The following is a 22,705-nucleotide window of genomic DNA, read 5'->3' as shown; positions in this document are numbered from 1 at the left end:
GATTTTTTTTAAAGGCAAAATTCCTCTCCTATTTGGTCTTTGATCATCTTGTGACTGCAAGAAAATTTGTAATGCCTTGTAATTTTTTTTTTAATCTATTAAATTGACCAAGTTTCTGAGCAGCTTTTAAGTTCCAAAGATGCGGACACCTTATGGAAAAATAGCCTATGGTTTTGACAGCCCCTCCCCTTCAATTCCAACTGCTAAAACTTTTCTATTTTATCTTTCTTTTTTCTTGAAGATCTCTAGCTAAGCCAAGCTTGATCTTCAACTTTCAGAGTCTGCATATGTCCCTAGGAACATAAATGGCTGTCAGTTGTTCCCTAAGGTAGGCAAAGTTTCTCTCCTGTGGAGATTTAAATTAGTTGTCTTTGGTTTCACTGTACTCTAAAGCCTTTAAAAATATCATCAATGCAATACACCTTGATTTTTCTAGTCATTTTCTTGTAGTTGCATCATCACTTCTTGCTACATCCTTTCCCTAAATTGAATATTTAACACAGGTTTTATATTTAGTGTAATTGCTAAATATGTAAATATCAATACATATTACTATTTATTTTCATATCCTTTGTTCTTTTATTTACTCTGTTCTTGACTTCTTTTGGGTTAATCAAATATGTTAATTGATTTTGTTTTTCTCCCCTTTATTAGTTTTTAATTATTATATTATTCTTCTTCTATTTATCTTAGATTATAAAACAAATACTAGACTTACACCAATTCTTAATTTCTCTGAGTGCTGTCTTTTATTGGAATGATTGAGTTTTGTTTCAGTTTTTTTTTTCCTGGTGATACTATCTTTTTCTATTTTTATACCTCTAGAGGTTAATATATTTTTCACATATTAATAGCTTTATTTCATAATATCCTTTGTCTTTTCTAATATATATAAAGATATGTATGTTAGTCAGTTTCCAGAAAAATACATATACAGAAAATCAAATTATGATAAATACCTTCACCAAATATTTCCGAACATTGTTTTATCCCATTCATACATTTTCCGTTCACACAGATCCATTGATTCTCTGCACATGGATGCCCATCCTGAACATAAAGATCTTCTTGACATGCTGCAGATGTACCATTGCAATATTCAGAGAGATCACATTCATCAGTGGAAACCCTACACACGTGTCCTTTTGCTATAAACTGGTGGGGTGAAGTAAATGATATTGAGTAAAGCAGAATGTGAACAGTTAAATATTATAAAAAATGATAACATTACTAATGTAGGTAATACAAAATTTTTAAAAGGCTCTTACAGCACAAGAATCACAGCACGGTCCAGCAGCACAAGCTGACCCAACATTGAGTGTACATGTGGCTTGGTTACAGCATGAGTCTGGCAGAGCTGCACAAGCCTGAAAGGCAAATCAAACGCTCTGAAGTATGTTCCAACTTTTATTTACATTAAATAGATATTTTAATGAGGACAACATATTATATAATATACAGACTGATGCTTAACTTAAATGTTGGCAAACAGAAAAAAATAAAACCACTTATTCATTCATTTCTTTAACACTTATTGGTCACCTAATGTGCTAAACCCAGTGCTCTTTATATCAGTAGGTTTGACTATATTCGTAGTAGGATTTTCTGAAGTCCCGGAGTCCAGCAAAGCCAAGACATCGATAACCATAAGTTTATTTGCGGGGGTCGGGGGGAGGGATAAACTGGAAGATTGGGATTGACACATGCACATTACTATCTATAAAATAGATAACTAATAAGGACCTATAGATAACTAATAAGGATCCCCTATACCCACTTTGGTAAGAGTTTTTAATCATGAATCAATACTGAATTTTATCAAATGCATTTTCTGCATCTATTGAGATGATCATATGATTTTTGTCTTTTCTTTTGTTGATGTGGTATATCACATTAATTGATTTGCGTATGTTGAACCATCCTTGTGAACCTGGGATGAATCCAACTTGGTCGTGGTGTATGCTGTCTTTTATGTGCTGTTGGATTTTGTTTGCTAGTATTTTGTTGAGAATTTTTACATTTATATTCATCAAAGATATTGGCCTGTAATTTTCTTGTTTGGTAGTGTCTTTTTCTGGTTTTGGTATCAGGATGATGGTGGCTTCATAGCAAGACTTTGGGAATGTTCCCTCCTCTTCAATCTTTTGGAAGAGTTTGAGAAGGATCAGTGTAAGTTCTTTGTATGTTTGGTAGAATTTGCCTGTGAAGCCATCTGGTCCTGGACTTTTGTTTGTAGGGAGTTTTTTAAATTACAGATTCTATTTCACTTCTAGTGATTGGTCTGTTCAAATTATCTATTTCTTCTTGATTCAATTTTAGTGGGCTGTATGTTTCTAGAAAGTTGTCCATTTCTTCTAGGTTGTTGAATTTATTTGCATATAATTGTTCATAATTCAACTCTCCTATTTTTTTTTTTGGTATTTCTGAACTATTGGTTGTTATTTCTCCTTTTTCATTTCTTATTTTGTTTATTTGGGTCCTCTCAATTTTCTTCTTGGTGAGCCTGGCCAGAGGTTTGTCAATTTTGTTTACTCTTTCAAAGAACCAGCTCTTAATTTTATTGATTTTTTCTATTTTTAAATCTCTATTTTATTTATTTCCTCTCTGATCTTTATTATTTCCTTCCTTCTGCTGACTTTAGGTTTTGTTTGTTCTTCTTTTTCTAATTCCTTTAGGTGGTAGGTTACATTGTTAATTTGAGATTTTTCTTGTTTTTTGAGGAAGGCCTGTATAGCTCTGAATTTCCTCCTAAAAACTGCTTTTGTTGCATCCCATGGATTTTGTATGTTTGTGTTTTCATTGTCATTTGTCTCAAGGTTTTTTGTTTTTTGTTTTTTGTTTTGCAGTACGCAGGCCTCTCACTGCTGTGGCCTTTCCCGTTGCAGAGCACAGGCTCCGGACGCGGAGGCTCAGCGGCCATGGCTCACAGGCCCAGCCCCTCCGCGGCATGTGGGATCTTCCCAGACCGGGGCACGAACCTGTGTCCCGTGCATCGGCAGGCAGACTCTTAACCACTGCGCCACCAGGGAAGCCCTCAAGGTATTTTTTAACTTCTTCTTTGATTTCATCATTAACCCATTGTTTTTGAGTAGCATGTTGCTTAGTCTCCATGTAATTGTTTTTTTCTCATTTCCTTTTCTGTGGTTGATTTCTAGTTTCATGCCATTGTGGTCAGAAAAGATACTTTAAATAATTTTTATGCTCTTAAATTTGTTGAGGCTTCTTTTGTGCCCTAGATGTGGTCAATCCTAGAGAATGTTCCAGGTGCACTTGAAAAGAATGTGTATTCTGGTTTTCTTTGGATGTAATGTCCTGAAAATATCAGTTAAGTCTTACTGTTCTATTGTACCATTTAGGCTCTCTGTTGCCTTATTGATTTTCTGTCTAGAAGATCTGTCCATTGATATGAGTGGGTTGTGATACTATATATTGGAAACCCTGAAGACTCCACATAAAACTATGAGAACTGATAAATGAATTCAGCTAGGTAGCAGGATATAAAATTAACATAGAGAAATCGGTTGCATTTCTTTACACCAATAATGAAATATCAGAAAGGGAATTAAAAAAAAATCTGTTTTAAGATAGCATCCCCCCCCCAAAAAAAAACTTAGGAATAAACCCGACCAAGGAGGTGAAAGACTTATATGCTAAGAACTATAAAATATTAATAAAGGACAGTGAAGATAATTCAAAGAAATGGAAGGATATCCCATGCTCTTGGAAGAATTAATATTGTTAAAATGGCCATACTGCCCAAAGCAATCTACAGATTTAATGCCCTCTCTATCAAATTACACATGACATTTTTCACAGAACTAGAACAAATAATCCTAAAATTTATAAGGAACCATAAAAGACTCAGAATTGCCAAAGCAATCCTGAGGAAAAAGAACAAAGCAGGAGGTATAACCCTCCTAGACTTCAGACAATATTACAAAGCTACAGTGTGGTACTGGCACAAAAACAGACATATGGATCAATGGAAAAGTATAGAGAAACCAGAAATAAACCTACATACCTATGGTCAATTAATCTTTGACAAAGGAGTCAAGAATATACAATGGAGAAAAGAAAGTCTCTTTGGCAAGTGGTGTTGGGAAAGCTGGACAGCCACATGTAAATCAATGAAGTTGGGCCATTCCCCCACACCATACACAAAAGTAAATTCAAAATGGCTTAAAGACTTAAATATAAGACGTGACACCATAAAACTCCTAGAAGAGAATATAGGCAAAATATTCTCTGACATAAATCATAGAAGGTAATAGAAATAAAATCAAAAATAAACAAAAGGGACCTAATCAAACTTTCAAGCTTTTGTACAGCAAAGGAAACCATAAACTAAATGAAAAGACAACCAATGGACTCAGAGAAAATATTTGCAAATGATGCAGCTGACAAGGGCTTAATTTCCAAAATATACAAACTGCTTATATAACTCAACAACAACAAAAAAACAACCCAATGGAAAAATGGGCAGAAGACCTAAACAGACATGTCCCCAAAGAAGACATACAGATGGCCAATAGACACATGAAAAGATGCTCAACATCATTAATTTTTAGAGAAATGCAAATCAAAACTACAATGAGGTATCACTTCACACTGGTCTGAACGGCCATTATTAAGAAGTCTATAAATAACAAATGCTGGAGAGGGTGTGGAGAAAGGGGACCCTCCTACACTGTTGGTAGGAATGTAAACTGGTGAAGCCACTATGGAAAACAGCATGGAGGTTCATCTAAAAACTGAAAATAAAGTTGCCATATGAACCAGCAATCCCACTCCTGAGCACATATCTGGACAAAACCATATATATATATATATATATATATATATATATATATATATATATATATATATATATATATATATATTGTGTGTGTGTGTGTGGTACGCGGGCTTCTCACTGTTGTGGTCTCTCCCGTTGCGGAGCACAGGCTCTGGACGCACAGGCTCAGCGGCCATGGCTCATGGGCCCAGCCGCTCTGCGGCATGTGGGATCCTCCCGGACCGGGGCACGAACCCGCGTCCCCTGTGTCGGCAGGCGGACTCTCAGCCACTGCGCCACCAGGGAAGCCCTGGACAAAACTATAATTCAAAAAGATATATGCACCCCTATGTTCATGGCAGCACTAGTCACGGTAGCCAAGACATGGAAACAACCTAAATGTCCATCTACAGGTGAATGGATAAAGACGATGTTGTATATATATATAATGGAATATTACTCAGCCATAAAAAGAATGAAATAATGCCATTTGCAGCAACATGAATGGACCTAGAGATTATCATACCAAGTGAAGTTAAGTCAGAAAGAGAAAGACAGATACCATATGATATCATTTATATGTGGAATCTGAAATATGGCACAAATGAACCTATCTATGAAACTGAAAGAGACTCACAGAATAGAGAACAGACTTATGGTTGCCAAGGTGGGTGGGGAGGGATGAATTAGGAGTTTGGGGTTAGTTGATGCAAACTATTACATAGAGAACAGATGAACAACAAGGTCCTATTGTATAGCACAGGGAACTATATTCAATATCTTGTGATAAACTATAATGGAAAAGAATATAATAAAGAACATATATGTATATATATACATACATATATATAAAACTGAATCACTTTGCTGTACAGCAGAAATTAACACAACTTTGTAGATCAACTATACTTCAATAAAAAATAAATAAAACTTAAAAAAAAAAAAGACATACTGGGCTTCCCTGGTGGCGCAGTGGTTGAGAGTCTGCCTGCCAATGCAGGGGACACGGGTTCGTGCCCCGGTCCGGGAAGATCCCACATGCCGTGGAGCGGCTAGGCCCGTGAGCCACGGCCACTGAGCCTGCGCATCCGGAGCCTGTGCTCCGCAACGGGAGAGGCCACAACAGTGAGAGGCCCACGTACCGCAAAAAAAAAAAAAAAAAAAAGACATACTAAGGAAGTGTATGCTCAAGCGGGGAAGTATAAACCTAGGTCAACTCACCTATAGCAGGGGACCAGTACCGGTCGGTGGCCTGTTAGGAACCGGGCCACACAACGAGAGGTGAGCAGTGGGTGAGTGAGCAAAGCTTCATCTGCCGCTCCCCAGCACTCCCCATCACTAGCATTACCACCTGAACCAACCCCCGACCCCGTCCGTGGAAAAATTGTCTTCCACGAAACCATCCCTGGTGCCAAAAATGTTGGGGACTGCTGAGCTATAGGGTTAAGACCTTGAAAATCACCAGTATGAATAATCTACAAACCGCTGAATTCATATACCAATATTTAAGTGTACTCATTAATATAATCCCAATATACATCCTTAAGGTCTTTGTTGAAAAGGAAGTTTGATAAATTAGGTAAAATGGCAGTGTGACGGTATAAAAATTAACTAATAATTTTTAATGTAATTCTGGTGTGTAACCTTCCAAATTAGTACCAACCTCCTGATTCCCACAGTCACATTGTTCTCCTTCTTCGACTTTTCCGTTACCGCAAACTGCCACTTTGTATGTTGCATCTAAACGTGGCTGGTTTTGAAGACACTGGGACTTTGAGTTTGAAATAAAATGCGCAAAATCTTCCATACTGCAGTTACTAAAGATTTTCACACCACTGGAATGACTAAAAATACATCAAACATCAGATTTTTATGTAACTGTTGCTTCCGTAAATTGACTAGCCTCAGAAGAAAAGTCTATAATCTAATGATATATATAGCTAATATAAAATTACTAAATTTTAAGGCAATAGACTCAAATTCTAGTCAGGTGGATTATTACAGGAAAATGTTTTTCGCATGAGGACAATGAAAAACATTAGAGATTTTTGGACAAACTACCAATTTTGGTGTTTTTTGTGGTTGCATCCAGTTTGAATATACTCTTTAATTATATTAACCATAAATAATAGATTTATTATTACATTGCCAACAATTCAGATGATTTCATCTAAATACCAGAAAACAAAAGGAGACAAATTGATAGAACTTTAATATTATTGAGAACTAGGCAATGCAATATGTTTACTCTGTGTGAACTTGTTTATAGAGGGGTACACTTTCTGATAATGAAATTAATGTCATTAGGAAGAGATTATCAATCATAATTATATCCAATTGGATAATTTATTTGCAGCTTGAATCCTTGCACACATTTGCTGGATGTTCTCATTCTCTATTCTTCCATTTTTCCTTTATAATAGGGCCTCTGATACCTGACTTCCTTGTATAATACTTACATTTAGCTTTTGTAAAGCTAGGAGCAGACCACTGGCCTTAAATGAAACCATAAATTTAAGTCATATGAAGTAAGGTTTACAGCTGTGCTTTTATCTGCCCTTTTATTCTATTGGCAAGAGGCCCCAGTTTCTGGCCATACGGACCTCTATATAAAGTTACTCAACTGTCCTCACAATATGGCACCTAGCTTCAACCTGGGCACCTGATCAGAGAGTACAGAGAAATTTGCAAACTCTTTAATTATCTAATCTTGAAAGTCACACACCATCAATTCTACCATGGTCTATTTGATGAAATCGAGTCACCAAATCCAACCCATACTCAATAGGAAGGAAATTAAATTCTACCTCTTGAAGGGAGAAGTAGCAACAATTTGTGGATGTATTTGAAAACTACCATTCTCTTTTACTTTCATTTTACTTAAAATTTTTTTAAAAAGCTATACTCTGTTCTATCTCAATGTATTTTATTAAACATTGTTTTCCTTAGTCATTGTTTCCAAAGCTCAGATATATTGCTACCTTCGAATGAGCCAAAAAAGCACAGTTTCATAACGACAACTTCTTTATCTAAAGAAACAAAGTTCCTAATTAAAATATTAAAATGTCAAAGAAAGTTGAAATTCGGAAACATATGAGGTAGCATGTCTGACTTGCTGGATACATAGACTGAATAAACCATGGACTACTGATTGTGAGCCCTCAGAAAAATGACAGTCTTTAGTAAAAACAATCAGTGTGGGCCATGTATTTTCTATGGATTACAGAAACAAAATAACATGTTAAACTCCTTAAGTACTGCTATTTAATAAGCCAAATTTTAAGGTTAGATTGAGGACACCTGCCTCAGAAAGGCATATGTCCTATTAGGACTCTGTCCTGTGCAAAATCACTGAATGTGATAGTGTCAAAAGGCATTAAAGATGAATTATTCTAGAAGATGTTTCCCACCAGTTTAAAGAAAGCAATGAATCCATTTCAAATATGCCCTCTTTATTCAGATTTTCCTTTAAATAGTAGATTTTCACATCATTTTTTTGCCATTCAATGATGAATAAAATGTCTGTGTTGTCCAAAATTTTAGAATCATGCAATGCTATTCAAGTGATGCAATGCATTTAAAGATATGATTAATAAGCATTTTTTGCAAGATTGTAATTTGTCAAACTAAGCTTTTTAAAAAAGCATTTCCACAGATGAATGGTTTCTATATGTGTATTAATAATTCCACTAATTTTATACAGGCCATAATTTTATATTTTTAAGTGGAATTTCTATTTTTTTCATATCTACACAAGAATCAAAGTTACGTTAAAAATTAATGAAAAAAATTTCAACACTCATTAAGATTGTAGGTTAAGTTTTTTGGTTGATTAAGGTGCTTTGGGGAGAAATTGGAAAGTGAAAAAAAGGCAAAATATTAGAGATAGTATAAAAGAAATTAAATGTACTGTTAAATAAAACGTACTGTTGGGTTACAGTTAAAAAAACATAAAATAAATAAAAAGTATAAGAGACTGAGTCCAGTCACTGACTGGATAATGGTTTCCATAAATCTCCTGACTATTTGGTTCTAATTCTGTAAAATCTCATAGCATATTCTAAATACTGAGGATAATAGCAAAAACTTCAGTAGGCCTTTGAGGCATGATAACTACTGCAAAAGGCCTCCTGTAATAAATCATTCTTGTATAATGAACACAAGCCTATATTTGGCTTATCAAATCATGCATTAGATTATAAAATCATACAAGTAACATAGTGATAAATGTAGAGGTAGGTCACATGAGAAAGCAAGTGTGACATTAAATTACAAGAAATATTGAGATATGCAGCAGGGGCACTGGAATACATAGTTTGATCTGGGGTCATTGGCCACAGTTTATATTCGACCATTAATAATTATTTTAATAGCATAAACTTTCATAAACAAAATATACCAAACTTATTTTCATATAAACTATATATGTAAAGCATATAAAAGCAAACATCTTACATTGCTTCTGGGTTCATTACACAGACAGCTCCTGGGCAATGGCATTTGTTGATGTCATCATAAGCTATTCCCATACTAAGGCTCAGTAATTGAGCTATAATAACTGCAAGTGATTCCAGACTTATGGTTCTGGGGTGCTGGGAAAAAAAACCATACATGTATACAGTCACATTTTAGGAGATAATTTATTTACCTGGAGTATAATGTAATTATTAAAAATAGTCACATGATAAAATAGAATAGAGACATCAGATATGTTAATCACAGAAGTGCCATCCATGTGGGCCTAATATGTTACAGGTACCATTATCAATATAAGGAAAATATGAAAAGTGAAGTGTGAAATTTTACAAAAATGTAAATGTATGGTTCGTTTGGTGGCATCAGGCCAAGAACATATTTGTCCCAATAACTTGTTAATCATATATAACAATAGCTATAACCATGTTTGTACTCATAAAAGAAAGTCTTTAAAGACACACACATATACACACACAGTATCAATTATAAGTTTGTGCTCATTTATAATTTAATTATAGGAGATAATATTTTATATGCTGTTTCATGCATTTAAAAAACATAAATTAGCTCATTGAATTAATTTATATTATGGTAATAATGACTGATGATAAGAATGCTGACTCTCCACAGTTGCCTCAACTTTATTTTCAAAACTAAATGCTTTTATCACTTTTTAACAAATGTAAGATGCTTATTATAGCACACTTAGACCATACTAAACATACGATTTTTACGAAAAATCCACAAATCACAATATCCCTTCAAATATATCTAATAACATTGATGACTATACTTCAAGATAGGTTCCTAGGGATATATTTTGGTATCTTCTGTTTGCCTCTCTCAATCAACATTCCATTACTTTCCACCCTACCCTCCAGCTCAGAAGGACTACACCAATGGATTATGTCAAAGGGTTCCTTTGCCCTCTGCTCTTACCTTGATTTGGTCTAATGGGGAGGAAAGGGTGAGAAAAGAGCAGGGTATTTATTACCATCACTTCCAGGGTACTATGACTGTCTGAACCGTTGAGTAGAGGTTTCTATCTTCCATGTATAACCCTAATAAACTGACATTGTCCTTTCCTAAAGGCTGGGTGACAATTACATTTCTTTATTACTAGCCCTGAGGTAATGCAAAGTCCCTACATCTTGCGTACACATTGATAAATGGTCCCTTTATCAAAATAACACAGGTGAATGTACCATCCATTTTCAGAGAGAGAGGGGTGGAGGAGAGAGGGGGAGAGAGGGAGTGAGGAGGGAGGGAGGGAAAAGAACAAAAAGAAGAGAAGGAGGAGGGGGAGGGGGCAAGGGGAGGTAGATGAAGAGGAGGAGGAATGCTTGATTCTATGGGGAAGAACATGATGGATTCTGATAAATTTTGAACATTTAAATAATAGGATATTATAAATAATAATATAATAAATAAGAGAATATTATGTTATCAGTGTAGTTATTCAGGTTTTCTTGTCTTCAGGATATTGTAGGAAATGCCTGGCAATCATTCAATCAATATATCTTTACAATTGCTTCTTTTTCTCCATCTCTTCTGTTCCTTATTATCACTCATAGCGCAGTAAGAGGGAAGTAACAACATCCAAAAAATTTTATGTTATTTGTATAAAATCCCAATACGCAACTGCTCTTTTATTCTTTATCTTCTGATTAGTGCGTATGTTCCGGTCTCTCCTTTCCTTGTATCAAAGGATCAAAGACATGGTTTTGTATTTGAGATGGAATTTCTTTACATTCCCTTTCTGACACTCTGATTGAAATAATTGGTTCCCTCAAAATTGTGTAGAATGCGTTCCTAAAAGCATTGTTTTTCCCCTTGTGAGATTTTAAAATAATATATCAATTCTTTTAATAGCTTGGTGTTATTCTGAATTTCCAGTTCTTCTTGTGTAACTTTTAGTAAATTATGGGCTTCTATTAACAATATACTGTTTGTCTAAGTTTTCAAATTTATTTAAGTTATAAATTGTTCTATCATCTCTTAAATGTTATTTATATCTTTAGTAGTTCTCCATTATTTTTGTAATTTTATTAATATATTCCTACTCTGTCTTATAAAAATAGTTTTGCCAGAAATATTTTTGTTCTTAATTTTTTAAAGGCCTGATGTCTTTTTTGAATATCTCTGTCCTACCGATCATCTGTCTTTCTTCGATTTCTGCTTTTACCTTCACTATTACCTGTGTTCAACATGTTTTAGGGCAATGTTGTTTCCATCTTTCCATATATTTTAGGTTGGATAATTGGATCACTGACTTAAAGGTTTATTTTCTGCAAAATTCACTAGATACTAATATCCTTAACTATTCTGCCTGATTCTGCCTAATATTCTGCCTGATATATTGCCTAATCAATTTATCTACACGGCAATATCTTAACTACCATACTTTTATAAAAAGTTTGTATCTTCAACTTTTCCTCAATTTCCAAACTGCTTTATCTATTTTCTTTTTTTATATTTATAAGATTTTAGTATAAGCTTGTCAATTTTACCCCAAAAAGACTGCTGAGATTTTGTTAGGAATGCCCTGACATCTCTTCAATATTGTAAAAGAAAACTGAATTCTATACGAAAGAGAAAACATTTCAATAAAGTAAGAACAAAATCAATATGAGCATATCAATAACTATAGTAAAAAATTCTGTTACGAAAATGGGACATTTAGAAAAAAATTCATATAACTTTAAATGGTATTAATTCCCCTTCAAAAATAACGACAGGATAAAAAAATAAAATACATTTTTTAAAGTTTAGAAAATTAAAAATAGAATTGAGCTTTCTTATTACGTTAATGTCTGTGATAAACCAGAATGAACATAATACCTAATAGTACAATACTGAGAGTTTTTTCCTTGAGATCAGGAATGATACAAAAATGTCTACTATGAATTCAGTTAAACATTGTTCAACTTGAATTGTTCTGGGATCCTAGGCAATTCAATAGGAGAAAAACATTTAAAAAAATAAAAGATATACATATTGGAAAAAAAGAATAAAACTGTTTTTATTCACATATGACAAAGCTGGACACAGAAAAATTTAAATCTAAAACTACTAGAAGTAAATATAGAAATATTATTGTATACAAGTCAGTGTATAACATTCGTTTTTCAACATAACAGAAACTCATAAATTATACTTAAAATATAGTATTTACTAATATCATCAAACAGTATAGTATTTACTGGTATGCCTAGGAATAAATCAAACAAAATATTTGCAAAACTTCTACATATAAATCTACAGTTTACACCTTTTTGCTATCTATAGTGTATTTTACTCTAAATTCCGTTTTCTCATGTTTACTTGCTTCTTATTTAACCAAGGTATATTTTATTATTTTATATTCACCTTCACTTTGCCCTATTAATGTATTTTTTGTAAAGAACTAATGTTTGAACTTAAATTTTTAAAAAAAATCCATCAGAGACTCTATCTCTTACTTGGTGAGTTTAATTCATTTACATTTACATGATTGTCATTATATTAGGGTATGTTTAAAACATTTCCTTTGATTATTTTCTATTCATTTTATTTTACATTATTGTTTTTAAGTTTCTTCTTCCTTGGCTGTCCTTACATTTCTTCCATTAGATTATTATATGGTGTAGTTTTCTTCTTATTTGTTCTTAAGGCCAACATTCATTTCATATACCCTTACTTCTTTCTAAAACATACCAATATTTTTACTGTTTTCTTAAGAAGACAAGTTCTATAATATGTTTTCATGTCATTTTTATCTCTCCCTTAACCATCTCTACACTATCATAGAATATGAGTTCTGGTTTAGTATTGACATACCTATCTTTGCCACGCACCCCAACCCAGGTATTTTCATTTTAAGGTAATGATAAAATTCAGCAACATTTATTCTCTTTAGTTTTCATAATCCTTGTGGCTTTTCATAAATATAAGTAATTTCTACAAATATGTTCTGAACGTTAGTCTTTTGTTTGGCAAATCTTTTGAGGACTTATGTGCCGGAGAGTATTTTTATTGTCCCTTCTGTTTGAATGATTTTTTTTTAGATATGAATCATGCCTTCAAAGTACTTTTAGCTCAATATTTTAAGCATAAAGTCTTTTTGCATCCAGTGTGGCTTTTCTGACTGTTGAATGTCTTCACTGTTATATGATTTATTTCTTTTTAGAAACATAACAATTTTCCTTTGATAGTTTCATTTTATTGTTGGTATGCATTTTTATCTCTTCTTTTTTGGCTTTCCATGTGTCCTTTTCACCAGACAACCCACTTTCCTCCCCTCTTGCCAGGGATCATGGGGCAACTCCAGGAGGGATTTCCTGGTGTAGGCACCTTGTTGATCTGGTAGTGGCTGGAGACAGTGTTCTATGACTGTCATTCTGTGAAATTATCTCAATTTTTTCTTTAGAACTGTTCTTTTGACTTTAATCTTCCATGTCTTTTAATTTTATCTTTCCTTTAACTTTTCTGATGTCTTCTGAGAGAGGTCCTAATTCGATAATTTATCTCCATATGTATCAATTGTATCCCTCATGCAATTTATTATAATTATTATATTGTTCATATCTAATGTTTCTAACTAGTCCTCTTCTATGATATTGTGCACTTTGTTTTGTTTGAAATTCCTGGCCTACAACTACGCATATAGTTCTGCTTCAAGTGGTCAATGTTGTGTAGTGTGCTTTTTTCTGAGGAACTTTAATACCCATGATCTGTATAGTCCATGAACTGAGGCCAACAGATAATGTGTCTGGTAGTATGTAATGTATAAAACTCGTGATGCCAAGAACTAATTTGTGTCTGTCCTTGTGAGTGAACTTGCGTCAGGACAGATAAGTGGATGACCCAAGGGCAAACAGCTGCAGACATCAAAAATCTCCTGCGGATTATATTTACTTGCTTCTACTCACCCCAAAACTACTTGGGTTGTGGTTTCACCCATAAACTTTACGGAGAAGCAGCTTCAGAAGAATGTGTTTCCTAGATTTTATTCCACAGCTCTGGGTGATTAGGTAGGGAGGGTGGTGGATGTTTAAATATCAGAGGACAGAGCTTCACCTGTTTTTTCCAACATCACATTCCTGTGAACATCAGCTACTGCTCATTTTTCCGGCGAAAGTTTCGGCAATGATTACCCCAGTGAAGTGTGGAGAATAAGAGAAGAATACAAGAAGAGTTCTTCTCTGATTGCTCCTTTCAGTACAGAGACCACTGTCCTCTTTTTCAGTAAACAAGGAGATTTCCTTCCACTTGGTAGCCTGCTCCATGTGAATGTCTTAAGATTTCTCAGTGTTGCATATGACTAGGTAAATCAGCCAAATTCTAGCTTTTGAGACTAGGTAATGATTTGCCCATAAAAGATAAGCCATATTTTCATGAATTATGAATTTTAAAGATGAAATTTGTCTCCATTTCATTGACTCATCTTCTTATATCTTCACTTAACTTGTGCACTTAAACAAGAGTATTATGCATAGCCTTCCTCAATCTCCAGATTATTTTGTACAAACACACAAAAAATTTAAAAAGGCAAGTTTTACACTTCAGAATAACCAAAGCATTATGAAATAGGAGCAAAAACATACCAATTTTAAGCACACCAAGATTTTCTACTAAGATAGAAATGCCAATTAGTGCATTTGATTCTGTTATTCTTCACCTATGTCCCAGGAAGCATTTTGTGGCAATTGATAAATAGTTTCAAAAGTTTTATTTTAAGTTGCTTCATAATTGAATCAGCTACATAATGAAGAAAATGGTCAAAATCTAAGCTTGAAATTAAAATTAGTTATCAAATATTGAGTATATTAAAAATTTATGAGCATCTTATAAGACTATAAAATAGATGACTACCTTAACTTTCTAAAAGAGGATAATTTGAACTCACAAGTGGAAAATTGTAAAAATTTTATATGTATTAAATTAAATGTGTTATATGTGTTATATGTGTTAAGTTAAACTTCTTATAGTTCACACATTTCTGTCAGCAGCAGGAACAAAGATCCCTAGAATCATTATGCAAATTTTAATATACTTAGCCATAATAAAATACAGAAATAGTTAATTGTATATTACTCTAAATAGCATCATACTTATACATCTTAGCCAAGTCACTTAAACCATACCATACCAGAGCAACACCTCCTCCATAGTATTTATCACACAGCCTTCCTTGAAAGGTTGCACCAACATAATTTGATTTTTCTCTGTAACTTAAGTGTAAAAAAGAAGCAAATCATAAAATTTTGTAAAATTAAGAACAATTAATATTAACTTTACCTAATATTTTTTGTTTTGCATACTTATATAACAAATTCATAGATATTTCCACTTTAACACTAGGATAACAAAGCATAGAAAGGGACTAAGCGTGTCTGCTTATTTTGCAAATAGATTTAAAAAACAAATAATAGAAAGTGTATTATCATATGGATTTTTAGAGAATAATGCAGATTTTTTATGTAATTAAAAAAATTATACTGATTCCTATAATGTAAAAATAATAAAAATAAATAAAATTCCTTAAAAGTAGAAAGCTAAGCCAATGAAGTTGACAAATGGGCAGAGTAAGCTTATGTGTTGAAGTCTCCCCTTAATCAGATAGAATTAGCCTGCCCTAGCCATGCAAAGGCATGCATATTTGTGGGACAAAAAATAACTTAAAAGATTATAATTTTATAATTATATACATGATTTTTACATAATATGATAATATATAATACATATAGGTTCTGAATATTGATAAGAGAAAAACAGAGATTATTAAATAGAAAGGGAGGCTTATATTTTTAAAAGTGCAGCTCACTGTGAATACAGTATGTCAGATATTGAAATGTACAATAGTGTTTCCATTTCATCACTATTTTGATTTTATGGAAATAAAGCATTAAAAGAAGGCCATATTACTATATTCATAGAATTCAGGTATATTTTTTCAGACAGATATTGTTAAGATTTTATGTATAGTTAGGCACATTTAATGGCATGTTATATACTCAAGGTAAGAAAACGTGGTAATAAGATTGAAGTGAGTTTTAGCTATAAGCCAATAAACAGAGTGATTGATATTAGTAATTCTGCTATAAAATCTGTGTTGTGAAAAATAATATCCACAGGATGCTGTACATAAAAAAAATGACACAAGATTTTTTTCCCTAAGGGCTTGTCAACTGTCAGAAATCAGGTCAAATTACATAGGCTTTCTAATGTATAAGAGTTAGTAATGCCAAGATATACTTACACAAGTAAAAATGCCACATCATGTGGACGCAAAACAAGATAAGATCGTTTCCATTTTAAAAATCTGTGTAATAATTCATTGGCATCTCCAGTTACCGGAATTTTATTTTCATCTATCCAAAGCTCTAATGAAGATAGAATTATTGTAATATTAAATGAATCAAAAATCTAAAATAGAAGACATAAAGAAAATATGTTCAAACTACATGGTTTAAATAGATTTGGGAATTTATCTGCAAAAATAAACACTATACCAATGTAAATATTAAAAACCTAAACTGTAAATCTGGATTGGATCTTATAAATTCTATTAGCAAGTAATAAATATCACTAATAAAACAAGTAATAAGTAACATTTTGATATGCTTGTGCTTAAGCCAGCCCAACGTCAAGTGTTTAATTTAAGCCTTACAAAACCCTAATTAGGTATTTACAATTATTATTACTCCAATTAAACAGTTAGAAAACTGAAACTTAAGATGATTATATATTTGCCCTCTTTCACACAATATGTGTATTCAGGCAGAGTCATAAAAAAAGTCTGAGAATTGTTTAAGTAACACAAACAAATGCAAAAGCAAACACTTACAGCATTGGTCAATCCAATCAACTGGAAAATTTTTTGAGTGACAACAGTTGTATCAGAACCCATATGATTATACTGAAAAAGATAATTGCCTTTTAGATATAAATATATATTGCTTAATATTTAATGATGGTTATTATGTTTACAATTTTAAAGTATGAGTTAAGAAATTATTTAAATTACCAATTTATTAGTTTTTAAATATTATTTATTATTATAGACATAATGTGTGAAAAATGAAAAATATTAAAAAAAATACAAAAAGGCACTACAAACTCTTGCAAAAATAAGAGAAGAAGAAAGCCTTCCAAACACATTTTATGAGGCCAGCATTATCCTAATATCGAAACCAGACAAAAACACCCCAAGAAAAGAAAATTACAGGCCAATATTCCTGATGAATATAGGTGGAAAAATTCTCAAGAGAATATTGGCAATGTGAATTCAACAGCACACTAAAAGGATCATACATCATGATCAAGTGGGATTTATTCCAGGGATGCAAGAATGGTTCTATTTCTGTGAATCAGTCAATGTGATGCACACCACATTAACAAAATAAAGAATAAAAAAATCATATGATCATCCCAATAGATGCAGAAAAAGTATTTGACAAAATTCAACCTCCTTTCAGGATAAAAACTCTCAACAAAGTGAATACAGAGGAAATGTGTCTCAGCATAATAAAGGCCACGGCCAACATCATGCTCAACAGTGTAAAGCTAAAAACTTTCCCTCTAAGACCAAGAACAAGGGAAGGATACCTACTATCACCACTCTTATCTAGCATAGTATTGGAAGTCCTGGCCAGAGAGATTAAGCAAGAAAAAGAAATAAAAGGTATTCAAATTGGGAAAAAAGAAGTAAAACTGTCACTATTTGCAGCTGACATATATAGAAAACCTGAAAGACTCCACCAAAAAACAGTTGGAACTAAGAAAAATTCACCAAAGTTACAGGATAAAAAACCAATATGCAAAAATCTGTTATATTTCTTTATAATAATAACAGGCTATCAGAAAGAGAAATTAAGAAAACAATCCCACTTACAATTGCATCAAAAGAATAAAATACCTAGGAAAAATTTAACCAAGGAGATAAGGTCATTACACTGAAAACTAAAAGACATTGATGAAAGCAACTGAAGAAGGCACAAATGAGTAGAAAGTTATTCCAAGCTCATAAATTAGAATAGTTAATATTGTTAAAATGTTCACAGTACCCAAAGCAATATACAGATTCAATGCAATCCTTATCAAAATGTCAATGGCATTTGTCACAGAAATAGAACAAACAGACCTAAATTTGTATAGAACTACAAAGACCCTGACTAGCCAAAGCAAATGTGAGAAAGAACAAAGCTGGAGACATCATGTTCCCTAATTTCAAACTATATTACTGGTACAAAGCACTGTGGGTGGTATTGTCATTAAAACAGACACATAAATCAATGGAACAGAATAGAGAGTTCAGGGAAAAAAACCAACACATTATCGTGGGTTAATTAGTTTACAACAAATGGGGAAAGGACAGTCTCTTTAATAAATAATGTAGGGAAAACTGTACAACACATGCAAAAGAATGAAACTGGACTACTATCTTACACCATACACAAAAAAATAATTCAAAATGTATTAAAGACTTGAATGCAAGACCTGAAACCATAAAACACCTAGAAGAAAACAGGTGATATGCTCCTTCACATTGGGTGGATAATGAACAAAGCATGAATATTTTTAATATTCAAAGTTTTCTTACAAGTTGACAAGAAGGCAAACAACCATTAATAAAATGAGCAAAATGATTAAGTTGACAGTTCAGTGAAAAGAAAATACTAGTGGCCAGTAAACATTAAATGATATTCAAATTAATTCTCAGTTAAAGAATGGAAGTTAAAATTACAATGAGATATAATTTTATACCCATTGGCTGACAAAAATTAAAGAGAAAGATAAAACTAATCGTTGGCGGGTATGAGAGGAAAATACTACTTTCAGTTTTACCTTGGAGATGCGAAAAGTTACAGCCTTTTATAAAGCAATGAACAATATCTATTAAAATTAAACTACATACATATCCTCTGACCCATCATCCATACTCCTGGTGACCTACTTTCACAGAGATTAAATTCCCAAGATGTAAGAACTCATGACTAAGGATACTTCATGTAGCATTATTTATAGTGACAAAGCAACATTTAAAAAACTGGAAACAAAGTGAATACTCACCAATAATAGAATAAATGAATAAATTATGGTATATAAATACAATGGTATGATGTGCTGCCCTTAAAAAATGAATTAGCTATTCAGTTGATTTGAAAGACCGCCCACCAAAAAAATTAATGAGTATATTAAATAATCCAAGCAAACATCAGAGACTGACAGACTTGATTAAGGAAAAAAAAACAATTAAATATAAATTGTTACAGAAGGGATGTCCCTGGTCGTCCAGTGGTTAAAACTCCATACTTCCACTGCAGGGAGCACAGTTTGATCCCTGGTCAGGGAACTAAGATCCCGCATGTCGTGCGGCATGGCCAAAAGAAAAAAAATTGTTACAGAAAACATAGTACATTTTCAAGGACTGGGATGTCTATCAGGAAGACATGAAACTATAAACATTATATGCATCCAAGAACTGAGCCTAAAAATTACACAAAATACAAAATGCGCAAGTGAAGGGAGAAATAGAAAATTCAACAATAATGTTTGGAGGTTTAGTACACAATTTCAGTAGTAGAATAACTGGTCAAAAACTCAACACAGATATAGGAGACTAAAACTAAACCCTAAACCAACGGATATTTATAGAATATTCCACCCCAAAACAGCACAACATGCGCTTCTCAAGTGCTCATGGAACATGATCTAGGAATAGACTATATACTAGGTTATAGGATAAGCTTCAACTGAGTTACAACAATTAAAAAGTACAAAATTGCTCTCTGACCACAAAAATTAAATAAAAAATCAACAACAGAAAGAAATTTGAGAAATTCACAGTATGTGGAAATTAAACAATAGATTATAAATAACCAATAATCAAAGAAGAAATCACAGGGAAATTAGAAAATACTATAATACAACATAGTAAAATTTATGGTATTCAGCTAAAGCAGTGCTCAGAAGGCAACTTATAGGAAATAGCTATATTAAAAAAAAGAAGCACCATCTCAAATAACTAATTTCCACTTAGGAAATTAGTGAAAGAAAAGCAAACACGAAGAACTCAAAGGAAGGAAATAGAAGAAATTAATAAAAATCAGAGCAAAATGATTGAAATATGAATATAAAAAACAACATATATTAACAAAACAAAAATTATTAATTCAGGATAAAAGAAAGGTTACAGTCACTAACCACAGAGAAATAACTAGCCTTGTAAATGAACACTGTGAAAAACGATGTGGCAACAATTTAGATAACTTAGATGAAATGAATGATTTCTTATAATAAACAGATACTGAAACTGACTCAAGAAGAAACAGAATATGTAACAAGCAAAATGATTAAATATGCATTTAAAAAATTCCCACAAAGAAAAACCTAATTCTAGAAGGCTTTATTGGTGAATCCAATCAAACATTTAGAGAAGAATTAACACCAACTCATTACAAATTCTCCAATAAAATCAGAGGGAACCCATTTCTATTCATTCAATAAGGTCAGTATTACCCTGAAACGAAAACCAGAAAAGACATAACAAGAAAATAAAAGTCAAAGCAAACTACATTCCTCATGAATATTATTGTAAAAATCCTAATCAGAAAACTAACCAATTTATGCAACACAGAAAGAATTATACACCACGACCAAGTGGGATTTATCTCAGAAACACAAGCTTGGCTTAATGTCTAAAAACCAGTAGATGTATTTCAAAACATTATAGAATAAGGAACATAATGACCAAAACCCACATGATTCTTTTTTTCCTTTTTACATCTTTATTGGAGTATAATTGTTTTACAATGTGTGTTAGTTTCTGCTGTATAACAAAGTGAATCAGCTATACGTATACATATATCCCCATATCCTCTCCCTCTTGCATCTCCCTCCCACCCTCCCTCCCTGTCCTATCCCTCTAGGTGGTCACAAAGCACTGAGCAGATCTCCCTGTGCTATGCAGCTGCTTCCCACTAGCTGTCTGTTTTACACTTGGTAGTGTATTTATGTCAATGCTACTCTTTCACTTTGTCCCAGCTTCTCCTCCCCACCCCGTGTCCTCAATTTCATTCTCTACATCCGCGTCTTTATTCCTGTCTTGTCCCTACATTCATCAGAACCTTCTTTTTTTTAGATTCCATATATATGTGTTAGCATACGATATTTGTTTTCCTCTTCACTTTGTATGACAGACTCTAGGTCCATCCACCTCACTACAAATGACTCAATTTCATTTTTTTATGGCTGAGTAATATTCCATTATATACATGTGCCACATCTTCTTTATCCATTCATCTGTCGATGGACATTTAGGTTGCTTCCATGTCCTGGCTATTGTAAATAGTGCTGCAATGAACATTGTGGTACATGTCTCTTTTTGAATTATGGTTTTCTCAGGGTATATGCCCAGTAGTGGGATTGCTGGGTCATATGGTAGTTCTATTTTTTTTCTCCATAGTGGCTATATCAATTTACATTCCCATCACCAGTGCACGAGGGTTCTCTTTTCTCCACACCCTCTCTAGCATTTATTGTTTGTAGACTTTTGGGAAGCTGGACATTCTTTCAAAAGACACAGAAGAAGCATTTGACTTAAGAAAAAAAAAAAGCTCAATAAACTAGGGATAGACGAGAACTCCCTCAACCTGATAAAGGACATCTATTAAAAAACCACAGATAGCATCACACTTAATGGTGAAAGAATAAGTGTTATTTCTCTTAGATCAGGAAAAAGATAAGTATATCTGTTCTCATTGCTACTATCTCAGCTTTCACTGGAGGCTCTAGCCTAAGCATTTAGTAAAGGAAAAGAAACAAGAGGCATCTGCATAGAAAAAAAAGAAGTTAAACACTCCATTAACAGGCAAAAAGATGTGTATATATAAAAATCCTAAGACAACCACTAAAAAAACTTTAGCACTAATAAATGATTTCAGCAGAATTGAAGAATACAAGATGAATATATAAATCAATTGCATTTCCATACTCCAGCAATAAACAATCTAAAATTAAATTAAGAAAATAAATCCATTTATGATAGTATCAAACAATGATAATATGCCAAAAAAAATTTAACAATAGAAGTACAAAACACGCACTGAAAACTACAAAACACCATTGAAAGAAAGTAAAGAAGATACAAATAAATGGAAAGTGAACCTGTGTTCATGGATTGGAAGACCTATTATTGTTAAGATGGCAATAATCTCCAAATTGATCTATAGAAATAATATAATCCTTATTAAAATTCCAGCATTGTTTCGCAGGAATTGGCAAGTTTACCTTATTATATATATAAAAGTGAAAGGGATCCAGAATGTCTGCAAAAATTTTAAATAAGAAGAACAAAGTTGGAAGACTCATACACCCCAATTTGAAAACTAACTGCAAAGCTATAATGATCAAGGTAGTGTGCTTTTGGCATTCGATTAGAGTTATAGATCAATAAAATAACAATTTCTAGAA

The 22,705-nt window shown here is 32.9% G+C and overlaps 1 protein-coding gene across 1 annotated transcript in view; it reads right to left on the bottom strand.

Moving 5' to 3' along the window:
• Positions 1 to 22,705, bottom strand: part of LOC308608110 (disintegrin and metalloproteinase domain-containing protein 2-like) — a gene marked incomplete at both ends in the record, with an annotated part of 70,143 nt that overhangs the window by 19,967 nt on the left and 27,471 nt on the right. The window contains 7 exons of the mRNA XM_081220785.1: positions 960 to 1,155; positions 1,269 to 1,367; positions 6,438 to 6,618; positions 9,230 to 9,366; positions 15,381 to 15,462; positions 16,491 to 16,657; positions 17,079 to 17,150. Of these exons, the coding sequence (XP_081076911.1) occupies positions 960 to 1,155; positions 1,269 to 1,367; positions 6,438 to 6,618; positions 9,230 to 9,366; positions 15,381 to 15,462; positions 16,491 to 16,657; positions 17,079 to 17,150 (934 nt within the window). The remainder of the gene's footprint in view (positions 1 to 959; positions 1,156 to 1,268; positions 1,368 to 6,437; positions 6,619 to 9,229; positions 9,367 to 15,380; positions 15,463 to 16,490; positions 16,658 to 17,078; positions 17,151 to 22,705) is intronic.

Source organism: Mesoplodon bidens, assembly GCF_964165515.1.
Source record: "Mesoplodon bidens genome assembly, chromosome: 20".
NCBI lineage: Eukaryota > Metazoa > Chordata > Mammalia > Artiodactyla > Ziphiidae > Mesoplodon > Mesoplodon bidens.
This window is presented reverse-complemented; position numbering and strand designations above follow the sequence as displayed.